Below are 26,572 nucleotides of genomic sequence, written 5' to 3' on the forward strand. Positions count from 1 at the left end.
ACGGAGCCATGTGTACTGGGTGACGCCTGCTCTGGGCATGTCAACAGTGGTGGTGTTTTGTTCAGGCACCACATCTTAAGAAGCAGCACAGGCAAAGTGCAGATCATTCAGGAGGCAGTCCTGGATGATAGTGGGCAAACCATGAGAGATAAACAAGGAAAAACCACGTGGGGGGAAAAAGAGTAGGTGAGTGGGTGGGTACTGAGAGGGCACAGTGCCCTGGGGAGAAGGGAATAACTCGCTCAGTGTGAATGCTGGGGCAGACCCGAGAACAGGGAGTGGCATTAACAGAAGAAAAGATTTCTGCTCAATAAGGACTGCATGAAAGAGATGTCCAAACATAGGAGGCCTGCTGTGAGAGGTACTAACCTCTCCATCACTGGACATATTCAAACAGAGGCTATAAGGTCACTTGTTAAGGATGCTATCAGCAAGATTTACTCACAGGTGGAGACGAGTATGAGGCCCTTTCCAACTGAGATTCAAGCAAAATGATCAGGCCAAAGGTTTTCCCCATCACTAAGACGTCCTGTGGGATCCTAGGCATGGTAATTACCCACCATGACAGCCTCCTTTTGCACCTGGGTCCCCCTCCACGCTGCCCACGCCTTCACCCTGTGACATTGACTCTACTCTGACTCAGCTCTGCGGCTGTCCACCCACCGCCCAGGCCAACCTAACCTAACCCCTCAACCTAACCAAGTTACTTCTCAGTCCATCCACAAGATTCCGAATTCCCTTTGACAACCTTTCTTTCCCCTCAAGTGAGCCAGGAGCTTGACTAATGCCTCACTTTCCTTAAATTTGAGAACAAAACCTTTGTAAAAGTATTTTAACTTCCTGTGGGATTATTTTCTCCTCTGTAAAAAAAACTCCAGAAATCTCTAAAAGCCATCATGGAGACAGATCTTGCCATTTTTATTAATCACTCACTGAAAAAACAATTGCAGCAAGTCACCTTCTTTCAAAAGCCCTTCAACAAAGCCAAGCTCCGTCCCTGCTCTGATGGCAGGGGCCTCCTGCCACCTGTGCCAGTGGGGTATTCTAAACTCTTCTCACGCGGGGTCCTCAGGTAGGTGGAGCCCCAACTCCAAGCCACGCCTCTGTATCTCTCAGAAATAAATTCAAGCAAATGCTGCTAAAAGCCTGGCTGGGTGCAGTGAATCCCAGCACTTTGGGAGGCCGAGGCAGGAGGATCACTTGAAGTCAGGAGTTCGAGACCAGCCTGGCCAATATGGCAAAACCCCGTCTCTACTAAAAATGCAAAAAATTATCTGGGCATGATGGCATATGCCTGTAGTCCCAGCTACTCGGGAGGCTGAGGCGGGAGAATTGCTTGAACCCGGAAGGGAGAGGTTGCTCTGAGCCAAGAGGTTGCCACATTTCCTGGGCAACAGAGGCTCAGTCTAAATGCATGTTCTTCTAAACATATTATTGGCCTAGAAAATATCAGTGTTCTAGCTCCTGGGACTTTGAATTTAACCTAACCTTCAATTTCACTCCCCTCAAATATAACAGAAAGAAAAAGGCATTTCTTGTTTTTTCCTTGCTCAGACTGCAAAAGAGTCAACTGTGGCAGCAGAGCCCACTGAATCCCCTGGGAAAAGGCAATTCCAGAAGCTCTCAAAGAAGAACAGCTGCTTGTCTAATTTGTACTTACATAAAGCTGCCTCAAAATCACACAAATGATTCAGTGAAGTCTTGGGACATTTCAGTTAACTGATTTCATGCATAAATTTTTAAAAGAACAGTTATCCAGGTGGCTAAAGTGATGAGCCACATAAAATAATGTACCTCCTGGCACGATGGGCTGAGAAAAGTACCACTTCACTGCCGCGGGCTTCTTGCCACACGAACCCAAACTGAGAGACACTGTACAACATAACCAGCCAGAGTGTCAAGGTCGTGAGTGAAAAAGACTGAGGACCTGTCCCCGGTAGGAAGAAACTAAAAACACATAACACTTCCGTGCCATGTGAGACGCGGGATTCGATCCTGGACCAGAAAAAGGTCCGTCAGCCTCTGCTTGGCGACACTGGAATGAGGTCTGCAGACTAGTTAATAGTATTCTATCAGTGGTAATTTCCTGATTTTGATCATTGCAGTATGGTTTTGTAAGATGTTAACATTTAGGAAAGTTAGCTGAAGGGGATCCAGAAACCCTTTCCAACAATTTTTGCAATTTTTTGTGTAAGTCTAAAGTTATTTCAAAATAAAAAGGGTTTTAAGAAGTGGTTATGGCCGGGCACGGTGGCTCATGCCTGGAATCCTAGCACTTTGGGAGGCCGAGGCGGGTGGATCACCTGAGGTCAGGAGTTCAAGACCAGCCTGGCCAACCTGGTGAAACCCCATCTCTACTAAAAATATAAAAATTAGCTGGGCGTGGTGGCGGGCACCTGTAATCCCAGCTACTCAGGAGAATGAGTTGGGAGAATCACTCGAACCCAGGAGGCGGAGGTTGCAGTGAGCCAAGATAACGCATTACACTCCAGCCTGGCGACACAGTGAGACTCCGTCAAAAAAAAAAAAAAAAAAAAAAAGCGGTTATGAAAGATATTCCTCTTTGCCCTGTGTGTCCTGGGAATATGTCTTCCCAGGACACCTCTGAGTTTCCTCTGCTGGGAGACATAGGTATTGAGGGACATCTTTGAGAATCAGGCCTCATTACTGCCTACGCCGTCCATGTGTGAAAAGCTCTGCTTGCCCAGAAAGTCACCCTCAAAGCCACCACCACTTCTAGTTGCTTACCTTGCTCCATTTTCTCTATCACAGGCACTTAGGGTTTTTCCTGGGAGCCGTGACAGGGGTCTGGAGAGGCGGGTGGCCAGCATGGTAGCGACAGGTGGTAGAATGGCCCAGTTCCTCCCAGTGGTTCTGAAACACAAACGCACCCTCAGCATTACTTTGTTGCCTTCAGGGCTTTAATCAGGAGTAGTCATGTTTCTTTCAGGTTGTGAAAGTCAAACTGGGCTGCATCTGTTCCACCCAGCTCCAGTCCTGGTACCAGGCAGTCCGCTCTGGGTCCTCTCTCAAGCTGCAGCCCCATGATAGAAAGAGTCAGGAGCCAGGGTGCCTGGAAGCCTGGGTTCTGGCTCTAGCTGTGCCACCGAACGCACTGGGCAACCCTGGGCAAGTCATCACCCATTCATAACGTGAGCAGGGTGGCCCCATCAGTGATCCTCAAACTCCCAACCGCTGGGAGACTCGAGGACCCAACCCCTCAGGGATTCTGACTCGGTAAATCCTATTCCTCTAACCTGCTGAAACACCCACCTGTGGTGCCCACCTGCCCCTGCAGGCAGCTTGGCCCCATGCCACATAGCATCTGACTCAGCTGTCCACCTCTTTCCCCCATCCCAACAAACAAGGGGGCTCTGGCTCTGAGGCTGAATTAATCAGTAATTCATTATAGCATGGAGTTTGGAGCTGCCAAATAAGAGACTCTTGTAATTGACAGACACACACACACACATACACACCCTCCGCGTCCCTCCCCATTTGAGGTTAAAGCAACCTTATTGCAACAAGAATCTCTTAGTAACACCTTAAGGCTACTGGGCGCCAGGACTCTTCAGCATTATTGACTGCTGATCAGCACGGACATGCGTTGCCCTCCGATTCTGTTAACAGTGATTCCTCCAGGCCTAAGGGAAGGCAGGCGGGCTGCTGAATGGGTTCTAGCCTCTCCTCTGCCTACCTGGCTGTAGTCTGTCACACAGTTCCCGGGAACAAGGTACTGCCTGGGAGGCTCCTCCCCTGCCTGTTGGCTGCTACCCCAAACCTGACTGACAGCCAGCCCCCTGGGGCCAGAGGTCAGCAGTGTTGACTAAGCAACCACTGCCATGCGCCCTGTTGGAGGGAGGTTTAATTTGTTTAATCCTCAGGAAAGGAAAGCAGGCAGGAATCTCTCTGGTGTTATCTTTCCAAAACTACAGTAAACTCTCGCTTGTACTCCTGCCCCTATTTGCCACACCCCATTCTCAGCACAGCAGCCCAGAAACCTATTTAACTCTAGTCAAGCTATGCGACTTATGTGTTTAAAGAACTTTCCGTGCCCACTGGGGCTGGCCTCTCCCTCCCTGGAGGCCCCTAGCTCACCAGGCCACCCTCCTCTTTGCTCACTGTGCCGTAGCCAGCACTGACTCCGAGAGCTCCTCGCCTATGCTAGAGTGTTCCTGCCTCAGAGTCCTGGGTCCTCCTCTGCCCTCATCCTGGAAGCTGAGTCCTCTGACTCCCTCACTAAAGTGGCTCCCATTCAACACACAGGTTGCTCTCTGTAAAATCACTCTCATAGCAGCTACCTTAATCCAAAATTACCTTGTTTACTTACTTTATCTTCCTCTACCAGATCATAAGTTCAGTGACACCAGGAACCCTGTCCACCTGGTTCACCACCAAATCCTCAGTGCCTAGAACGAGCTTGACGCAGAGGAGGCACTCTGAGGCCCTGGAGAGTGGATGGGAGCTGAGTGAGTTCCCACAGGGCAGTCTGGGGGTGGAAAGTTGGCCTGTGGCCACAAAAGAAGTTTCCATGGAAAGTTCCTTGCAGAGAACAGCAGAATGGAGCCCAGACTGGCTTTTTATAGTTTTATGGAAGGCACAGGCCCGTGCTGGCTCAGACTTTTTAATGAGGAAACCCCTCCTGCCATCAAAGTACTGGCTGAGCACACACATCTCTACCTCCTCCCTCCAAGACCCAGGACCAGAGTCTGAGGTCACCATCACTGGGAGACTTCCCATCCAGTCATCTATAATCAAAGTCCTTTCCACCCCTTAGCTCAATGCCTGTGGCAGAAAATGCTTTAATATGATCTCCAAATAGACAGCTGCTTTCCATTTTGTTTTCCTTGAAGTCAGCAATATCTAAAAGTACTAAAGTCAAAATAGTTAAAAGTGCATAAAAGCTGAGTCCCTTGGACAACGCACTGTTCTCGATGTGGTCTGCTGCATGCGTGTTTCTGAAACATGCAGCTATTTCCACTGCAGGGCTCCCAGGACTGCAGGGTTGCTGTCTGCCATCTTCATGTTTTGTGCCAGGCCTTATTCTCTATAAATAATAAGTTCTCAAACTTCACACACCATTCTCTTGCCTTTTAGTTTGGGAACAGAAATGGCTGTGGGAGGCGGATGCTCAGTCTCCTCAGCCTTGAAAGTCAGGTAATTAGTTGCCCCAAGGTGACTGAGCACAGGGGGCTTGACTCCCAGGGACCAAACTCATAAGATACTGTCACAGAATCAAAATGCTCACATAGCAACCTGGAATCTTGGAGACATTTTTCTATTGCTAGAAGCACTTGGGCCTTCTCTCAAGGGCCCTCTCCACTGTCAAGGTATAACTCATGGAAACACTCCTACTCCAGAAAAGAAGAAAACAGTGTGTGCGTCCTTGCCTCACTGCTGGGCTTGCTGTGTTCCATTCTGACATGACTATCTTGCAGAGGTCATGGCTGGGGCTTTCCTGTGAGGCAGCAGCAGGGGCTCCCCTCAAAGGGGCAGGCACTCCCAGTGCTAACATTCTCAACAGAGGCAGGGCATCCGCAGCAAACAGGGTCACAGGAGGCAGGAAAGAGAACTCAGGTGTTTCTGGACATGAGGCCTACATGGGCCCTTGGCACTCCCAAGTGGGAGGGGAAGGTCCTGCCCCTGAGGAGGGCAAGCTGGGTTGAGGCAGGGTTTAGGCTCCAATGCAGAGAACCCACACTGAAGAGCTTCAGACCAGCCAGTTTCTGTGTCAGGTTCCCAAATCCTACAACTGGCAGCCTACCTAAACGCATTCTACTTGGCTGATTTGTTTGGCCAGCCTGATGTTTTAAAAAACAGTGTAACTAGGCAGCTAAGCTATGCTCGAACTCAATACAAACAGTTTGTACTTACTACGTTAAAACTATCCATGTCATCTTTGTTAATTGCCTGGATACTATGGGCATTTGAGTTTTGAGATTCCTGACCATATATATATATACACACACACATATGCACTATAATCAAAGAACTGTATTTTTATATATATATGTATTTATATGATATATAAATATATATGTTTGGCCATTCCTCTTCCGAATGGTTCGTAGAGTCTTGCTTGAAAGTTCCAGCCCAGCTCAGCTATACATGGGAGCTTCCTTGAGGTCATGCCAAAGGGAAACCTGACAAGTTTTCAAGCCCTCATTCAAAAAGACACCTAAGACTCCTCAGAGAAGCACCATTCTGAAACAAAAGTCAGAAATAATTACACAGGAACTCAAGTGATATAGTAGACAATGTTCTCACCACCACTGTATCATACACGCAGACGTGACACTCACATAGTTTGTTTCACAGGGGCCTTCAATAAAAGCCAAGGGTCTAACATTAGGCACACCCACTGCAGACACCTTGACTGTCCTGAGAGACATTCCAGGCACCAGGTTAGGCTTGGGTGATGACCAGTTCTCCTCCGATAACACACCACAAATACAGTCTCTGCAGTGACGACCTTTCCAGGGTCTGTCCTGCTCACCTGATGCCCCTCCTCTCAGACCTGCCCCTCCCCCATAGGATTTGGCCTCTGCAGCTGCAGAGACTGCGCTTTGGTCATGGAGGACTGAGCCAGGAAGAGACATCAGACCTAAGGTGAACACATTGTTCTGTCCCCTGGCACCGTGAGAGAATGCGAACCATGCTCTGCGGCGCAGGGCCATGCCATGGGGTTGCTGGAGGATGGCAGCTATACTCCACTGGGCCCTGAAGCCACAAAGAGAGGGAGAAAGCCAATCTGCAGGGGGTAGGGGGGTAAGAGGCTCATGCAGAAGGCAGCAGGGGCGGAGGTGGAGGGAGGGAGAAAAGCAACAGCAGCAGCCGCCGCTGCCCTCCTGCCCCCCAGCTCTGGAAGCCGGGCTGTGCCTTTACAGTTTCTGTGTAATGTAAGTCAGCTGATAGTTTCCGCTACTTGCCGCCAAATCAATAGCAGCTAAAACACACTGAAGGCAGAACATCATTATCTGTAACTTTTTATTTTTGTGGGTACATTGTAGTTGCATATATCTATGGGGTACATGAGCTATTTTGATACAGGCATACAATCGCCTCAGGGAAAACGGGGTATCCACCCCCTCAAGCATTTATCCTTTGCGTTACAAACAATCCAATTATACTCTTTTAGTTATTTTTATATGTATAATTAAATTAGTATTGACTGTAGTCACTCTGTTATGCTCACAAATACTAGTTCTTATTCATGCTTTTTAACTTTTTTGTACCCATTGACCATCTCATCTTCTCACAGACCCTCACTACCCGTCCCAGCCTCTGGTAACCATCATTCTACTATATCGCCATGAGTTTAACTGTTTTAATTTTTAGCTCCTACAAATAAGTGAGAACATGCAAAGCTTGTCTTTCTGTGCCTGGCTTATTTCACTTAACATAATGACCTCCAGTTCCATCCATATTGTTGCAAATGACAGGATCTCATTCTTTTTTGCTGGCTGAATAGTACTCCATTGTGTAGAGGCACCACATTTTCTTTATCCATTTATCTGTTGATGGACAGTTAGGCTGCTTCCAAATCTTAGCTATTGTCAAAAGTGCTGGAACCAACATGGGAGTGCAGATACCTCTTCCATATACTGATTTCCTTCCTTTTGGGTATATACCTAGCAGTGGTACTGCTGGATCCTATAGTAGCTCTATTTTTCGTTTTTGGAGGAACCTCCAAACTATTCTCTGTTGTGGTTGTACTAATTTACATTCCCACCAACAGCGTATGAGGTGTATTAATTTTCAGTTTGGACCTCTATTCTGAGAATGCCTCATTTATAACGACCTTATAATGACAACAGGAACATGTGCTTCCCCCATTCCACTCCTCTTCTGTCCTTCCCCAAGACATAGTGTTACCCGAGCTGTCAAAACTGCCATAATTACAACTGCCAGGTCAAGCGGGCACTCTATCGCTAGGAGAACAGGGCTTGCCTACCAAGTTAAAGGCTGGCCACCAAATGACGGAGTCTCGGACTCTGTTCTTGGTCTGTTCTCAGCACCATGACGAGCACTGATAGCTTTAAATAAGATTCGCATGCCGCCAACTCCCAAAGGTTGACCTCCAACCCAACCTTCTCCCTTGAATTCAGACAACTGTGCATCCAACATCACCTGAACGTTTACTAGGCATCTCAAACGTAACCTGTCCAAAACTGAGCCTGTGCTATTATCCTGCAGACCTGTTCCTCTAAATCTTCCTCATTCTTGACTCCTCTTTCCTGCACACTCCACAGCCCGGTGCTCAGCAAATCCTATCAATGCCACCTTCACAATATATCTAGGATCCTCCACTACCAGCCTAGTCTAAGCCTTCATCCCTTCTTGCCTGGATTATTGCAATAGGCTCTCAACTAGACGCCTGCCTCCACTGTAGTTCCTCCAGATTCCGCTCAACACAGCCTGCAGGATCGTGCAGAAACATAAATCCGATCATGTCACGCCTCACCAAACTCCTGCCAGAGCAAAAGCCAAAATCTAGAGTTCGCCTACAAGGCCCTCCATGTTCTGGGTCTCCATTGTCTCTCTGGCCTCATTCCTACCTTGTTCACTGTACTTTGGTCACAGTGGCTTCCTTGCTGTCTTTGGAATATGGCAAGCCAGCTCCTGCTTTAGGGCCTTTGTCCTTACTGTTCCCTTTACCCAGAACCCTCTTGCCCCAATATCCACAGTCCTTTACTAAAATGTTTACTAAGACATTCTCTGGCCACCCCGTCTATCTCACCCCAACCCTGACTATCTATCCGCCTTCTCTGCTTCCATTTTTTCCTCCTCCTTGGCACTTTATTACATTATAGCATTCTATATGTTATACATATTTATCTTGTTTGCTGTCATTCAGTCTCATTAGAATATAAGCTCTTTGAGAACAGGAATTTTGGTCTGTTTTGTTCACCATTGTACAACATGTACAACAGTGCCCTGCACACAACAGACACAACAGACAATATTTATTTATTGAGATGGAATCTTGTTCTGTCACCCAGGCTGGAGTGCAGGGGCACAATCTTGGCTCACTACAACCTCCACTTCTCGGGTTCAAGTGATCCTCCTGCCTCATCCTCCTGAGTAGCTGGGGTTACAAGCATGCACCACCATGCCTGGCTAATTTTTGTATTTTTAGTAGAGATGGGGTTTCACCATGTTGGCCAGGCTGGTCTCAAACTCCTAACCTCAAATGATCTGCCCACCTCAGCCTCCCAAAGTGCTGACATTACAGGTGTAAGCCACTATGCCTGGGCAGTACATAATTAAATGAATTAAGAGAGTTTTGGCCGGGTGTGGTGGCTCACGCCTGTAATCCCAGCGCTTTGGGAGGCCGGGGCGGGTGGATCACTAGGTCAAGAGATCAAGACCATCCTGGCCAACATAGTAAAACCCTGTCTCTATTAAAAATACAAAAATTAGCTGGGCGTGGTGGCGTGCACCTGTAGTCCCAGCTACTCAGGAGGCTGAGGCAAGAGAATTGCTTGAACCTGGGAGGCGGAGGTTGCAGTGAGCCGAGATCACGCCACTGCACTACAGCCTGGCAACAGAGCGAGACTCTGTCTCAAAAAAAAAAAAAAAGTTTTAAGAAGAGGAGTGCCATTATCAGACTTACATTTTTAAAAAGATAACTCTCATTGGGTTAATAAGTTGAAAATGGACTAGAGCAGAAGCAGGGAGACCAGTTAGGATCTGTGGCAGTAATCCAGGGCCACCATGTATAGTCATGCAGGTTGTGTATTGCACAACTCCAGTGAGATGTGAAAACGTGTTCCTTAGAAATGTACAAAAAGGCTGCCAGCCCCGGTGAAAACCATGGAAGTGATTAGAATTGGTAAGTCTGGTTTTATATTGAAGGTAGAGTCCACTACCATTTACCAACAGATTGAGGGCAGGATATGAAAGAAGGAAGAATCAAAGCCATTTCCAAGATATTTGGTGTAGGTGTAAAAAATGACAGTAGTGCAAGTGATTAAGGAGGCTTTCTATTCACAAGTGCTTACTGCATTTCAAACCCGAGTACACAAGCTGAGCCCCCGAGTCCTCACCTGGCTCCTCCAAACCATATCTCCAACTATACTTTTCTCCTGTACTCATTAAACCACTTGCTACACCATCCCTCAACAAGCCCTGTACTTTCCAATTTCCGGGCCTTGCTCATCTGACCAAGTCCCAGCTGGTTCAAATAACTCTCCCAAGCTGCCTTTCTTAATCCCCTAATTCAAAAATCTTTCGCCCAATCTCCTCCCTTCTGTGCCTTGTAACAGCACCTACCTAGCCAGGGTCGTATTCGAAGGATTTCTGTTTATAAACATTCACAAGCCCCCATCCTACCACCGATCCCCACGGGGACTGTGAGCGCCCTACAGACAGGACCCTCATGTTGAATCACTCTCTTCTTGCTCATCCGAATATCTACTGTGTGGTCCCTAACAGGAAGCAGAGGCTCTGTAAATGTGTATTGGGTGAATACGAAAGCTTCACAAATTTCAAGGGTCAGCTTCCTTGCCGGCCAGGGATATATACGCCCTGTGCAGAGCCCGGCTCCAAAGCCTCTTGTAGAAAGAAGGACATTCACCAGGACATTTGCAGCGTCACAAAGGATCCTGGCAGCGCGAGGCCTGCAGGCGGCCCTCCATAAAGAAATATGTGCTTCTGCAACTCCTCAAAGTAGGAACTGCAGGGTGACTCTGCATCAGCTGACTACAGGCAGATTTCCAGGCTGGCTGGCTGGGGAAAAAAAACGCGGAGTTCGTCGCTGCGCGCAGCACCAAACCCTTCCCCAGAAGGGCGCAGCCTGGAGGCGGCCGCGCGCAGGACGCACGCCCAAGGCGCCGGGGCCGCTCGGGACCGATTCGAGCGCTCACACCCACAGGGTATCTATTCGGCGCGCTCCAGCACGGAAGCAGAGCGCGAGAACGCCGGAGACCGCGGCGCAGCCAATCCCAGAGCCGCGCTCCCCAACGGCCGGCCGGAGGGCGGAGAGCGAGGGGGCTCGGCCAGGGCCGCGCTTCCCATTGGTTGAGGCGGCACCGCCCAGACAAAGCCCCCTAGTCTCCGTGCGAGTGGGCAGCCTGGGCTCCCGCCCTGGCCAGTCCCGTGCCCACCACCACTCTGGCATCCCCAGCCTGCCCCCGCGGCTCCTCCTCCTTCCCGGCCCCGTGGCCTGCCTGCTGTCCAGCAATCTTCCCAAGGGCGCTGTGGCGCGGAGGGAGCACTCCCCGAACCCCGGGAACAGAGCCTCGCGGAGGACGCAGGACGAGGAGGCGGAGGGACGTGCACAGGACCAGGAGATTCGGTCCGGAAGGGGACAGGGCCTAGAGCCCGGGCTAGAAGGCAGGACACCTGGCTTCGGTCTGGGCTCGGCCTTGGACTACGACGTGACCTTGAGGGGACGGTTCCTTCCCTTCGTGAGGCCTGGGTCCTCTTCAGTAAGATGCGCCGGCAGGAAACGCTGAGTCGTTTCACCTGGGAGCTGCAGGGCCGCGTGTTTGACCCAGGGCCTCCTTCTGCCTGGCACATTATTCCGAATAATAAATGCCAGATCATACTGCTGGAGCCGCCGACCGAGAAGCCGAGAGGGAGGCGAGTGAGGACACCCTGAGGTCTGGGCGAGATCGGTCCGTCCTACTCTTACCCCGCTGCGGCCGCAGGGCTCGCCCCTTCCCCACCCGTATCCCAGCTTCCGGGCTAAAGGAACACGTGAGGCCGAACCAAACCGAGGGCGCCAGGGCATCCCGCCCGAGCTGCGGAGACGCGGACCCCTCCTCTTACCCAAAACCAAATGGGCAGGGGGCTCCGCTGCAGAGGGCTCGCCGAGGCGCTCGCCTTCACCCGGCGTCGCGCAGGTGCCCGCGCTCCTGCCGGGAGAGCCGAGTGGGGGCGCTGCCGCAGGCTCTCTCTGGAAGCCCCTCCACCAGCACTGCTGTGGCCTGCGGCCTCCGCCACCCGGACGCGCCTACACACTAAGCGCGCGCTGGGGCTACGCTGGGCGGGGCCCACGGCGGCGTGGCTGGGGGGGGGCCGCCGAGCCTCCTCCTCCGCCCTGGGCGCCGGGCGTGGCCCTCCTCACGCCCAAGGTGCCAGGCGCCCGGTGCGGCCGTCTCGCCCCTAAGCCGGGCGCCAGATCCCCCGCCGCCTTCTCGCTCCCCGACAGCCGAGCCGGGGCAGGGGTCAGGGGGGTGGAGCCAGGTGCGGAAAGGGTTTCAGCCTCGGGGGCTGAGGCCGGGAGGTGAAGACGCTGCTCCCCGAAGTGAGGAAAACGCCAGTGAGGAAGAGGCCTTTCCAGGTCCTGTGCGTGTTGCTGTCTTTAGAGCTCACTAGGGTTGGTTGGTTTTTAAATTTCTTTTGATCAGATGAAATTTATTTAAAGGCTGGGGGCGGTGGCTCACGCCTGTAATCCTAGCACTTTGGGAGGCCGAGGCAGGTGGATCACTTGAGGTCAGGAGTTCGAGACCAGCCTGGCCAACATGGTGGAACCCCCGTCTCTACTAAAATACAAAAATTAGTTGGGCATGGAGGCGCACACCTGTAATCCCAGCTACCCGGGAGGCTTAGGCAGGATAATCGCTTGAACCCAGGAGGCGGAGGGTCCAGTGAGCCGAGATGGCGTCATTGCACTCTAGCCTCGGCGACAGAGCGAGACTCCGTCTCACCAAAAAAAAAAATCGCTCTGCTCCTCAGGATCTTTAAAAATAATTAAAATAATTTAAGAATAGCAGTTTCCCAGAGTTTTAATAATAGAACAGCGGAGGGCGATCGGCCACAGATACGGGTTTCCTCCCAACCCCGCCCCGCCGCGCTATCGCCCTGCGCCAGCACTCAGCTTCCAGGATAAGAAACAGGCTGAGGAGAGAAGATAGCAGGACACATCAGTGGCGGCGCTATGTGAAAGGAAAATAAATCTTGGGGCCCCAAAATCACTAAGCTAAAGGGAAAAGTCAAACTGGGAACTGCTTAGGGCCAACCTGCTTCCCATTCTATTCAAAGTCACCCTCTGCTCACTGAGATAAATGCATATCTGATTGCCCCCTTGGGAAAAGTTAATCAGAAACTCAAAAGATTGCTACCGTTTGTCTCTTATCTACCTATGACCTGGAGGCCCCCTCCCCACTTCGAGTTGTCCCACCTTTCCAGACTGAACCAATGTTCATCTTACATATGTTGACTGATGTCTCATGTCTTCCTAAAATGTATAAAACCAAGCTGTGCCCTGACCACCTTGGGCACATGTCAGGACTGGAGGCTATCTCACTTGCGTGAGTTCTTAACTTTGGGACAATAAACTTCCTAAATTGACCTGGCTCAGATTTTGGGGATTGACAACTATGTTTAGGTGAAGTACAGAGAAGGAATGAATAGAATAAAGAGAATGAATGAAACTCACAAATACAGGAAGATGAAAACAGGAGGAGGGAAGTACTGGCCTGATGAAGATTTAAAGAAAACTGTAGACCGGGTGCATTGGCTCATGCCTATAATCCCAGCACTGTGGGAGGCTGAGCCGGGTGGATCACTTGAGGCCAGGAGTTCGAGACCAGCCTGGCCAATGTGGTGAAACCCTACAAGTCGTGGTGGCACATGCCTGTAATCCCAGCTACATGGGAGGCTGAGGCAGAAGAATAGCTTGAGCCTGGGAGGCAGAGGTTGCAGTGAGCTGAGATGGTGCCACTGCACTCCAGCTTGGGCAACGGTGGGAGACTGTCTCAAAAAACAAACAAAACTGTTGACTCTGTACGTCCATTCTGTGAGCTTCTGGAGGGCTAAGGCTCTCTTCTTCATCCCCAGCTCCTGGCACATACAGCCTTGACGACTGGGAGAATCATGAAAGAAGGATGCACTTGGTTTTCTGTGCCCATTTCACAGATAGACTCAAGCTTGGATTTGCTGCAGTGACGGTGTTTCAGAACATTAGGCATACAGTACCACAGGGTTAAAAATAAATCACTATACTGAAATTACAGCTTGAGGATTATGCTTTGCTAGAAAAGCAGTTAAATGAAGAATTCATCTTTCCCCCAAGGAAAAAAAAACATAGATCCTGACTCTGAGAATTAAACTGAATTGTAGTCCTATTTGCATAAGACAGAAAAGGACATTTGACCTTTCTAAGGTTGTATTACACACCTCCAGTGTCTGGCCTTGCATCTTCCCAGCCCAACTTTGCTGTGAACAGGTGTAACCTGAGAGCACCTTGCCTCAGCTGCACCTGGTATTCCCCTGCGTCTCTGGGACTGCAACCTGGGACCCTTGCAGGAATCCACTGCCCACTCTGACACATGAGTAAACCTGGAAGTACAAAGGAACACCTCAAGGGACAAACTTTGACCAAAGGGCAGGCAGGAACTGCTGGAAAAATACTCTGCTCTTCCAGTCTTGCAGTGGGCAATTCTGGGATATGTTCTATGCAGCTCCTAAAATGATAGCCTCTGTTTGCCCATAGTAGTGACCAATTGATCAACTCACGAATACACCCTTGGATGCCGTTCTCTTTCCCTCCTTCCCTATTTAACTCTTCCCAGCCCTCCCCTCCAATTCCTTGGGATTTGATTATGTAGCTTTAAATGACTCCAAACACTTTCACTTTGTTGTGAGAGTGACATTGTTTTACTGTAATTACAACATGGAGTGAACTCTCCCTGCTCAAGGGAATGATATGTCACTCCTTATCAGACCCCACATGTGAGCTACTGACACCAACCACTGGACTCCAAAACACATAGAAAGCCAAGATTTTGACAGACACTTGGAGAGCTTAGGATGTGGCCAGACCACTCTCTGGAGGCCCTGAAGCTATTTTTGAAGCCTCGTCTCACAACACTGGCACCGCTCTCTAGCATCAAGGGACCTCATGTATCTTCATGAATCTCCATTGTATTAGTCAAGCTGTCCCTCCCGAGAACCTCTCCCAGAAAGTTGTGCCTCAAACTCTGATTGGACTTTGCATCCACAAAAGCCTGCTTTCCATCTGAAGTGGGCAGTTGAACTTGTTTTTTTTTTTTTGAGATGGAGTCTCACTCTTGTCGTCCAGGCTGGAGTGCAATGGTGTGATCTCAGCTCACTGCAACCTCCACCTCCCGGGTTCAAGCGATTCTCCTGCCCCAGCCTCCCAAGTAGCTGGGACAGGTGCCCACCACCACGCCCAGCTAATTTTTGTATTTTTAGTAGAGATGGGGTTTCACCACATTGGCCAGGCTGATCTCGAACTCCTGACCTCAGATGATCCACCCGCCTCGGCCTCCCAAAGTTCTGGGATTACAGGCATGAGCCACCATGCTCAGCCTCAATTGAGCTTTAATAACTGGATTCTAAATGAAACTGGAGCTCACTCGTTATGTGATTAATATACCTTGTCTGTTGAGTGTATCCCTTGTGAGATTTGTTCTCATTATTCTCCCCCGTTTTAAGAATTCTGAAAAAGAAAGACCTCTTTGGCAATAAACTGTGTGATTCATGAAATCATACTTTGATCTTCTCTTATTTTAACCATACAAAACGGATTCATTCTCCAAATAAACTACCTGTACAGCAGTCCTTGCTCAGGCTCTGCTATTTGGGGGAACCCAGATTAAGCCAATGGTTAACCCAAAAGAGACATCTCAGCTTATCTTTCCCAACCCCGCTAAGGAATAATTTATTTGTTTGGTTTGCACTTTTTCTCCTTTATTTCCCAAAGGCCCTGCCCCTTAGGGCATCAGTAGTAAACTCTGACACAGATAGTAGCAAGAGACTCTCAGGAGAAACGGCCAGCTGAGGAGTTGGGACTAGGTTAAGGGGTCAGACAAAGCCATTCTCAGCCCCACCTTCAACCTTTCCCCTCCTTCTGCCATTCTGGTTGTTGACTTTGGAACTGGAGAAACATTCAGCTGTGAGGTTGAACACACACAGTCTGTGGAAATCAGGTCACTCCCAACACGGCAGGCACCAAGATTCTGTCTCCCTCACCCTACTATAAAACCAGCTCCTCTCTGTTCAGGTACAAGGTGTCAGACCAGAGTCTTCAGCACTTAGCATACTCCCTGCAACCCAGGGGGGTACTGTTGCAAACTAGCAAGCTAGTTTTGGGAGGGAAACGGTCCTTAGCCCCTGCTTTCAAGGAGGTGTGAAAAGTAAAGTAGAGGTTCCTCTTCAAGGACTTTTCTCCCCGTCTAATTAGGAATAAATAGTAACTTCTCTTAGGAGCAAAATTTATTCAAAGACCTGTGCTGACATTCTTAAATATCTTCTTGCTGTAATGAAGAAATCATATGTTCTTAGCTCCCACAATTTAGCCTAAATATTTGCCCTGGCGTGCTTATACTGGTCCAAGCAAGCATTAGGTGATAGCCTCTTCCTCTTCCTTATTTGAAGGTGTTTTTACCTTTCTCAGCGTTTCATTACTTCCTCCTTCCTTCGTTCTCCTCTGCCTCTGCCTCTTTTGAAAAGTTCTAAGTTATCAGCCAATTGGGACAAATACAGAATGTGAGGTCCCGTTCCAGCCAGGACACAGCAGTAGGGCGGATGTGTTAGGTTATAAATGACCCTGTCTCCTTCGTTCGGTGTGCGCTCGTGGCAAAACTGCTGGCGAGTGCACCCTTTCTGCAGAAAGTATAAAAATGGCCTTGCTTGCGGTGGCTCACGCTGTAGTCCCAGCACTTTGGGAGGCCATGGCGGGCAGATCACGAGGTCAGGAGATCGAGACCATCCTGGCTAACACGGTGAAACCCCGTCTCTACTAAAAATACAAAAAAATTAGCCGGGCGCGGTGGCGGGTGCCTGTAGTCCCAGCTACTTGGGAGGCTGAGGCAGGAGAATAGTGTCAACTCGGGAGGCAGAGCTTGCAAAGCAGAGATCAGGCCACTGCACTCCAGCCTGGGAGACAGAGCAAGACTCCATCTCAAAAAAAAAAAGGCCTTGCTGAGGAAATTAAATTTATGTTCAAGTGCTATTTCTTTATGGTACCAAGGAACAAGCATTTCAAACTGAAGTGTGAAAGGAAGATATCTTGGGGCCCCCACATCACTAAGCTAAAGGAGAAAGTCAAGTTGGGACCGACTTAGGGCAACCCAGCCTCCCATCCTATTCAGTCATCCCCCTGCTCACTGAGATAAATGCATATCTGATTGCCTCCTTTGGAGAGGCTAATCAGAAACTCAAAAGAATATAACCATTTGTCTCTCATCTACTTGCGACCTGGAACCCACCTCCCTGTCCCACTTTTGCTTCAAGTTGTCCCACCTTTCTAGGCCAAGTCAACGTTCATTTTACATATGTTGATTGATGTCACATGTCTCCCTAAAATGCATGAAACCAAGCTGTGCTCTGACCACCTTGGCACATGTCATCAGGACCTGCTGAGGCTGTATCACGGGTGTGCATCTTCAACCTTGGCAAAATAAACCTTCTAAATTCACTGAGACCTGTCTCAGATTTGAGGGGTTCACATTTTGGTAACCATGGAGGGATTCTGAGTGGAGATGCCCCTGACCTTTGACAGATCTATTGGTGCATGGTAGCAACATGTGCTAACCTTACGGCTCAAACCAATAGGACAGTTTGCTGAGGTCTGGGAGCACCCACTCCAGAGAATCCTTGATTTCCCCAAATTTGGTCAAGATCTAGAGTTTATTTTTCTGTACAACTTCCCCCCACCTTTTTTTTTTTTTTTTTTTTTTTTTTGGAGTTTTATTTGCTTCCAACAAGGAAGGCAAGATTTCCTCTTTCCAGGATGATAGAAGGCCAACAACTCCTTTAGGGAACTTGAGCTCACTCCCAGCAGGGAAGATGAATTCGACTTTTTTCCTGCTTCTAGGATGGCAAAAAACAGTCTTCAGCCTGAGACCCATCCCTACGCAAGTAGCTAAACTGGGGTTTTGTCTTGGTTCAAGTGTACCAACCAACTGGTCTGAATTTCTCCTCACCGTGAGAGTGCTCAGTGATCATATTTTTGGGGTTTTGTTGTTGTGGTTTGTTCTGACCAACTCTAACAGACTTGGTCCAATCTGAGTGAGAATTCCAAATTATGGGTAACAAAACCTCTCTAATCTGGCTGAAATTTCTCGCAGCTAAAGAAAACAAAAAACAAAACAACAACAACATAAAAACATGCACCTGATTTCTGTGTTTGCTTCCTGACTTTAAAAAAAAAAATCTTTCATTTACTTTTCTTCCCCCCATACCTCCTTCCGCCTTTGCCATCTGCAGTACCAAAAAAATCTAGAGAAGGTTTCTAATGACTTGAACCCCTTTAAAGAATTCAGAACAAAGGGGCCACTCACCCCTTTGGGAGTGTTCTGTTTTCTTTGTGAAGTTTCAAGAGTCATGGGCAGATTCTTCTTAGGTTTTAAGCTCTGTTTTCCTGTATTGCATGACCTGACCTCTTTGGCTCTGGGGGAACCAGAGATGACTTTGCACTGTGAGAGGATTTGACCTTGGAGCATATCACGGCAGACAAGAACTACAAAGTTATGGGTGGCTGAGCACAGTTTACAGGAAGTGGTCTTGGCTGGTTTCTTTTCTTTTCTCTCCTAGGAAATTGTTGTTTAAGGATCCTAATTGTAGTTCGGAGATACATTCTAAATGGTCTTCTCTATTGCTTTTTCTCCCAAAATTAATATCAGTTCGGTTTGTCTGTGTGCATTTGTGTGAGGAACTGAACTGTTGTTTTCCTAGGCAAATGAGAAACTAAGTTTTCTCAGCTCCAAAGAGAAAGGACATTTGCTCTTCCCAGCGAAAGGCACCCCTGGGTGACCAGGGTCCTCATGGGAGTGTCTGGGGAGTTGACCCCCTGCAACATGTAGTGGCCCTGCAGGGAAATCCCCAACAAAAATTAATTTTAAAAATAGGTCATCCAGGAAACACATATAAGGGCTGATCACCTGGCATTCTGAGCCCTCTCAGAGGTCATAGACCTCTGAAGAGAGAAACTGAGATGCATAAGAGGCTGGAAACAACTCAGTGATGACACACTGTGGAGTCCTGCCCACAAGCAGCTCACATCGATCCACCACACAAAAACCCTAGGCCACAGCTCACTTCTTCTTTTTAAGAAAAAAAAAGAAGTGGGAAACGCATAATCCGAGAATGAGGAGAAAACAAGGAGAATGACCCCCTGTAAAGTACCTTATTGGTTTTATGGCACCTCTATTTGCCAGAGTAAAATGGAAGTAATATAGTCTTTGTGCAAATGTACATTAAGGAAAAAGAGCCCTAAGGTCAACCTGCGAATTCTAGAGTTCCTAGTCCCATTTTCTCTATTTTTCTTTCTGCCTGCTTTAAATCTGCTGTTATTTTTCTACTGAGATAAAACCACTGTTTGGATCTAACAGTTTTTTGGGTTTTTCTTGCAAGCTGGCAAATTTGTGTTTATCTCATGGCTAAAGTACTGGAGTAAAAGTTATAGAATCTGTGTGTGTGGGTGTATGTACATGTACGTGTGTATATATTTGAAGGCCTTTATAATAGATGTCTCTAATTTTATGTTCAATTGTTAATTAAATTCATTTTAATTTCCCTCTAGCTCACCAGACTTTCACTTTGTACTTTATGATGTAAATTTTGCTGTCTGACTTTTACCTGAGTTGTTTCCTTTAATATGCAATTTTAAGGCTATTTAGCTGACACCTACCTAGGGTAAGGTAGAAAAAAAAAAGCAGGGGGAAAAAAGGAGGTCTTTATGAACCTATAAGATATATTTCAGGTGGGCAGAGTGGCTCACGCCTGTAATCCCAGCACTTTGGGAGGCTGAAGCAGGCAGATCGCCTGAGGTCAGGAGTTGGAGACCAGTCTGGCCAACATGGTGAAACCCTGTCTCTACTAAAAATACAGAAACTAGCCAGGTGTGGTGGCACATGCCTGTAATCCCAGCTACTGAGGAGGCTGAGGCAAGAGAATCACTTGAACCTGCGAGATGCAGGTTGCAGTGAGCTAAGATTGCTCCACTGCACTCCAGCCTGGGTGACAGAGTGAGATTCTGTCTCAAAAAAAAGTGCTTCTATTGGCATGCCTAATAGGTGTATATATTTATGTGTTGTGTACACAATATTGCACTACTAAAAACATATAAAAGAGCTCTAATTAATTGGCCGAAAAATAAAATAAAAGCACTTAAACCAAATGTATATTTAAAAAAAGACTAGTCAAATGCTTTTTCTTTTTCTTTTTTTTTTTTTTTTTTTGAGACGGAGTCTTGATTTGTCACTCAGGCTGGAGTGCAGTGGCACCATCTCTGCTCACTGCAAGCTCCGCCTCCTGGGTTCACACGATTCTCCTGCCTCAGCCTCCCTAGTAGCTGGGACTACAGGTGCCCACCACCATGCATGGATACTTTTTTTGTATGGTTAGTAGAGACAGGGTTTCACTGTGTTAGCCAGGATGGTCTTGATCTCCTGACCTCGTGATCTGCCCACCTTGGCCTCCAAAAGTGCTGGGATTACAGGCGTGAGCCACCGTGCCCAGCCATCAGATGTTTTTTCAAGTTCATGTGACTTAAGTAAAATCTTTAATAAATAAGCTGGCTTTAAAATTATTGGTAAAATAATATTAGAAATGTCTTAAGAATTTGCCAGCATACATTTTTGTTTGCATTTACTAATCAAGCAATTTCATACCTGTCCCTGCCGAATACTATAAGGTGTCAAAATTTGGCATAGGTGTTACAAAACTATAAACCTAGCCCAAAACAGAATGATCTTTGCTTGTGTAATCTTTAATAAATAAGACATTGATACTGGTTTAATAAAAATAGCTACATCTTAAGTTTAGTAAGATTACTATAACTTGGCCAGGCATGGTGGCTCATGCCTGTAATCCCAGCACTTTGGGAGGCTGAGATGGGCGGGTCACGAGGTCAGGAGATCGAGACCATCCTGGCTAACATGGTGAAACTCCGTCTCTACTAAAAATACAAAAAAATTAGCTGGAGGTGTTGGCGGGCACCTGTAGTCCCAGCTACTCAGGAGGCTGAGGCAGGAGAATGGCATGAACCGGGGAGGCAGAGCTTGCAGTGAGCCGAGATGGTGCCACTGCACTCCAGCCTGGGTGACATAGCAAGACTCCATCTCAAAAAAAAAAAAAAAAATTACCAACCATAACTTCTAATCTTGTGGCTTTAGGCAGTCCAGTCCACAGGGAGTAAGGTTTTTTATAGTCTTTGTTTCAAAACTAAAGTATAGACTAAGTTCTTCCCAAAGTTAGTTTAGTCTATGCCCAGGAATGAACAAAGAGAATTTGGAGGTTTAAAGCAAGATGGAGTCAGTTAGGTCAAATCTTTTTCACTGTCTCTGTTATAATTTTGCAATGATGATTCCATAACTTTAAATGATGACTATCACAGTTTTCATAAATAATCTAAAACAATTAAAATAAAATAATTAGGTGAATGTAATAGGATAAATACTTGTAGACAAACTCATCATAATTCAGAATCTAAAGTTATATTAAATTAAGTAACAGATATTTCATTATATGGGTATTTTTCAATAAAAATATATTTGTAGGAAAACATTCTTTTTAAAAAAATGTGTGTCGTTTTTAAAAACATGTACAGTTTTTGTCTAATTCAAAGCTTATTTAAAGGTCATGTATAAAACAAGATAAAAGGAACCAGGAAATAAAAGAGATATAGAGAAAGTTATGGCTGGGAGCAGTGGCTCACACTTGTAATCCCAGCACTTTGGGAGGCTGAGGCAGGCAGATCACTTGAGGTCATGAATTTGAGACCAGCCAGGTCAACATGGTAAAATCCTATCTCTACTAAAAATGCAAAAATTAGCCAGGCATGCTGGTGGGCACCTGTAATCACAGCTACTTGGAAAGCTGAGGCAGGAGAATTGCTTGAACCCAGGAGGTGGAGATTGCAGTGAGCTGAGATCTTGCCATTGCACTCTAGCCTGGGCAACAGCAAGACTTCGTCTCAAAAAAAAAGACAGTTATAAAAATAAAGAGGTTTTTTTTGGTAAGAAAGCTTAAAGAGAAATAATTTCATATAAGAAAAAATCTTGGCCGGGCGCGGTGGCTCAAGCCTGTAATCCCAGCACTTTGGGAGGCCGAGGCGGGTGGATCACGAGGTCAGGAGATCGAGACTATCCTGGCTAACATGGTGAAACCCCGTCTCTACTAAAAATACAAAAAACTAGCCGGGCGCGGTGGCGGGCGCCTGTAGTCTCAGCTACTTGGGAGGCTGAGGCGGGAGAATGGCGTGAACCCGGGAGGCGGAGCTTGCAGTGAGCCGAGATCACGCCACTGCACTCCAGCCTGGGAGACACAGCGAGACTCCGTCTCAAAAAAAAAAAAAAAAAAGGCCGGGTGCGGTGGCTCAAGCCTGTAATCCCAGCACTTTGGGAGGCCGAGACGGGCGGATCACTAGGTCAGGAGATCGAGACCATCCTGGCAAACACGGTGAAACCCCGTCTCTACTAAAAAATACAAAAAACTAGCCGGGCGAGGCGGCGGGCGCCTGTAGTCCCAGCTACTCGGGAGGCTGAGGCAGGAGAATGGCGTAAACCCGGGGGACGGAGCTTGCAGTGAGCTGAGATCCGGCCACTGCACTCCAGCCCGGGCGACAGAGCCAGACTCCGTCTCAAAAAAAAAAAAAAAAAAAAAAAAAAAAAAAAAATCTTATATGCTAAATTTAGTCCTAGAGTAAAATGACTGGTTGTTTAAGAAAGAGAGATGGATGTTCAGGACAAACCAGAAAGTCCAAGCATGTCATGAACAGTCTGTGTAAGTCACAATAAGAGGATTTATTTTTAAAAAATCTTCTATGTGATCAAGTTGTCATATTATTATTAAGTTTTGGTTTGCTTAGGGAAAAAACTGAGATTAAAATTTTTTTAAGTTAAGGTTATTACACCCATATATATCTCTGTATGAGCTTTTAAAGTACTTGTGACATTTAGTTACTGGGCTTTAACTCTTGAGTGTAAAACAGATACCAAGTCCTGCTAAATTTTGAACACTGACAGCAATTCAAGTTCCATCTTTAGTCTTGGTAGAAGATGCCAATCAAAATAAACTGCATTTCTGAAACACAGGGCCAAAAATTCAAGTTATTCAACTTCTCTAGGCCCAGGGAGTATCTCAGGAAAGGTGGGCATGTGAGACTGTAAGGGCCAATGATGAGAGATAAAATAAGTTCAGTTTCTCTATAAATTAATCATTAATGTCAAAGGCACACTGATGCAACACCAGCATATGAGCTCATATCAAATTTAAAAGGTTTTTATGAAGCATTAACCAACTCCTAAGTAAAGGTTATAAATGTTATGAAAGGCTTATGGAAGTTATAGCTTATGGTCAAGATTAAAATTTTATGGATGGTTTATAAAATTTTAGAAAACAAATTTAATTGGCTTCCTGCTGTGTTTTGTGTGTGTGTGTGTGTGTGTGTGTGTGTGTGTGTTTAGACAGAGTTTCGCTCTTGTTGCCCAGGCTAGGGTGCAATGGCATGATCTCCGCTCACCGCAACCTCCGCCTTCCAGGTTCAAGTGATTCTCTTGCCTCAGCCTCCCGAGTAGCTGGGATTACAGGCATGTGCCACCATGCCTGGCTAATTTCGTATTTTTAGTAGAGATGGGGTTTCTCCATATTGGTCAGCCTGGTCTCAAACTCCCAACCTCAGGTGACCAACCTGCCTCAGCCTCCCAAAGTGCTGGGATTACAGCTATGAGCCACCACCCCCAGCCAGCTTCCTGCTGTTTTTACTAGGGCTTATTGTTTTGAAAATTAACCCTCTTCACTCAAAGAGAAGGTTTTTGCCTTTTTAAAAAATCCTTGAGTTATCACTTTGGTCAAATGATTGACTTATTTCACAATAACTTGTGATGTCAAGTGTTTTAAACCTTTGATATTTGTAACCTTTACAAAATCAAATTATAAATTATGTCTTTTTCTGATCAAATGAATCCTTTAAGATATTAGGTTTCCTAAAGTCCAAAATGACATAATTTGGCTTATTTGATATAAAAATTATACAGGAAACTTTGTCAAATATGAAATGGAGTTTGGCTTTCTTTGGGCTGTATTTTTATAAATATGTTATTGGTACGTGTTTCAAAATCAGGGGAAACTCCTATAATTTTCATATGACTTCGTGTACGTTATCAGTAATAATTATAATTGTTATGTTAAATTATTGTTGCCACAGAGATAGTAAGTTTCTTTGTCAGTTGTGTCTTTGACTGTGGCTGCCCTAAATCCTTTTGTCATCCACAAACAATTGTCTTGTTTTGGTCCTCCTTAGAAAGTGGTTTTATAATCAACTATAGAACTCTAACAGGTGTTCCTAGATGCAGATTTCTAATAACTTTGGAGATTGGAACATTACAATAGAGAAAAAACTTTCAGGACTCTCATGGAGAACTGAAATGTTCATGAATATCAGGAGAAAAGTTAACTGCATGAGCTGAGCTAATAAAGGACTAAAGTAATCTTTTTAACTTTTTGCTTAAAATGTTGCTGATCCTTTGTTTTGTTTCTCAGAAACAAGAAGACATCTTTTAAGCTATTTACAGCTTTTAACAATTGAGTAAATTATACTCCTATGAACAAAATTTAGAGCATATTTGTTTCTCTCTACATGCTTTCTCCAAAATTTGGGAACTATGTGTGAGTATTCTTAACTTATGCCAATACAGTTATTTGTATAAGTGCAATAAGAATCTGTTTTCATTTGTAACAGGATACAATTGGAGAAACTGGCTATTTTACTAAGGTTTTGACTGGAATGGTGTGCTTTCCTTTAAGGATTCAAACTTGACTTATGTAGCCAATAAAAGCCCATTGGATAAACTGCTCTGATACCTTTGTCTACACAGCCACTGTACAGGGTTCCTGACGTCTGGTAAGTAAAGAGTGTCACTTTCTGACAGGCCCAGGAACCCCAAGTTTATCTTGGAACCTCAAGAGGAAAGGATCACTCAACTTACAGGTACTTGACGGCACAAATCCATAGCTGGGCTTGGCTTTAAAAAAATGTCTTATCTGAGATTCCTTCTATGGAACAAAGTTCCATCAAAGCCAATTTAAAAGCCTATGTTAAAAAATAATTATTCTTGCTGCACTGTATACAAATAATTAGGCCAAGTGTAATAAAGCAAACCAGCCCTACCATGATTTTTCTTTTGTATAAAAATGGGAAACTGGAGAGAGAAACATTATGATTCAAAACTATAGTACAGCAGTTGTTAGATTCCAGTCTTCCTAACGTTTCTTGATTTTTATTATTTTTTACAGTTTGAACTGAATTCTAATTTCTCTTGGCTCCAAGTCTTCAAAGTAGTTTTTGTCACTTTGTTTTAATTTTTTTTCTTCTTTTTTTCCCCATTTTTCCTAATTTGGAGTCACTGAAAACTGAGCTGTACTTTCATAAAGCCCCAAAAATTGAAGCTAGACAACTTCAGAAGAAAATAACAGCAACCTTATTTACATACATTAGCGACTTTCATACCTGCCTACTGATGTATAAAACTTCAGAGTAATGTGGCTTATAACAATTTTCCAGGATTGTTTTTTCATTTGTTGTTGTTTTTCTACCTTCCTCCCCCTATTTTCTCTTCATACGACAAGAGACTTCACCACCTTCTACATATGAGCTTTCCTAATAACTTGGGACCTATCTATCTAGGAATAAACCATCCTAGCCATGAGACACCGGATGAAACCTGGGACGAGAGACTCATTTTCTCCTAAAATGCTTTCTCCAAGAGATTTTTAAAAAGAAAAGGAGGGAAATGTGAAAGGAACATAAATCTTGGTGCCCCCAAAATCACTAAGCTAAGGGAAGAGTCAAGCTGGGAACTGCTTAGGGCCAACCTGCCTCCCCGTTCTATTCAAAGTCATCCCTCTGCTCACTGAGAAAAATGCATATCAAATTGCCTCCTTTGGAAAGGCTAATCAGAAACTCAAAAAAGTGCAATTGTTTGTCTCTCATCTACCTGTGACCTGGAAGCCCCATCCCTGTCCTGCTTTTAACTCCAGTTGTCCCACCTTTCTAGGCCAAACCAGTGTTCATTTTACATATGTTGATTGATGTCTCATGTCTCCCTAAAATGTATAAAATCAAGCTGTGCTCTGACCACCTTGGGCACATGTCATCAGGACCTCCTGAGGCTGTGTTACAGGTGCACATCCTAAACCTTTGCAAAATAAACTTTCTAAATTAACTGAGAGACCTGTCTGAGATTTTGGGGGTTCACGGAGGGAAATGAGGCATGTATATAAGCTAAATGAATCATTAGAAGTCCTGTAAGTCTTCTAAAAGAGGGACAAATAAGTGTCATCCGAGTTCTAATAAGAGTTCAGGACAGGCTTTGCAGAAGAGGTAGTATCCTGAAAGATTCTCAGTCAGAATGATATACCCTAAAAGAGGCCCTTGACCTGAGAGACCATGGTGTTCTCTCCTGTCTGTTCGCCTCCTAGCTCACTCTCCTCCAATACCAGCTGAATTTAATCATTCCTAGCCCTTCCCTTGCTGGATCTGGCCCTGCCCAGGGTCTGAATGCCCCTGGTCTTCTCTGCCCTCAGTATTAAGTTCTCAGTGTTGTGTTAATTCCTGCCCTTGGGCCGCCACCTCCAAGTCCTCACAGGTTAAATC

General features: G+C 46.3%; 2 protein-coding genes across 4 annotated transcripts in view; one reads left to right on the top strand and one right to left on the bottom strand.

Annotated features, from left to right (window-relative positions):
* Positions 1-26,572, bottom strand: part of BDH1 (3-hydroxybutyrate dehydrogenase 1) — a 64,462-nt gene that overhangs the window by 32,709 nt on the left and 5,181 nt on the right. Inside the window, exons 1-2 of one of the 3 annotated variants that reach the window (XM_005545328.5) lie at positions 11,776-11,968; positions 2,749-2,874 (exon numbers count right to left, since the gene is read on the bottom strand). In XM_005545328.5, the coding sequence (XP_005545385.2) occupies positions 2,749-2,831 (83 nt within the window). In that variant the 5' untranslated portion in view covers positions 2,832-2,874; positions 11,776-11,968. Of the gene's footprint in view, positions 1-2,748; positions 2,875-4,330; positions 4,457-11,775; positions 11,969-26,572 lie in introns of those variants that run through there. The other 2 variants (XM_065539682.2, XM_005545329.5) reach the window with 2 other exon arrangements.
* On the top strand, positions 11,393-15,459 carry LOC107128768 (uncharacterized). Its single transcript, XM_065539683.2, is given in 3 exon segments — positions 11,393-11,611; positions 11,614-12,325; positions 13,789-15,459. Coding segments are annotated over 2 exon segments (696 nt in total). The 5' UTR covers positions 11,393-11,538; the 3' UTR covers positions 12,237-12,325; positions 13,789-15,459.

The sequence above is a fragment of the Macaca fascicularis genome, chromosome 2, assembly GCF_037993035.2.
Source record: "Macaca fascicularis isolate 582-1 chromosome 2, T2T-MFA8v1.1".
Taxonomy (NCBI): domain Eukaryota; kingdom Metazoa; phylum Chordata; class Mammalia; order Primates; family Cercopithecidae; genus Macaca; species Macaca fascicularis.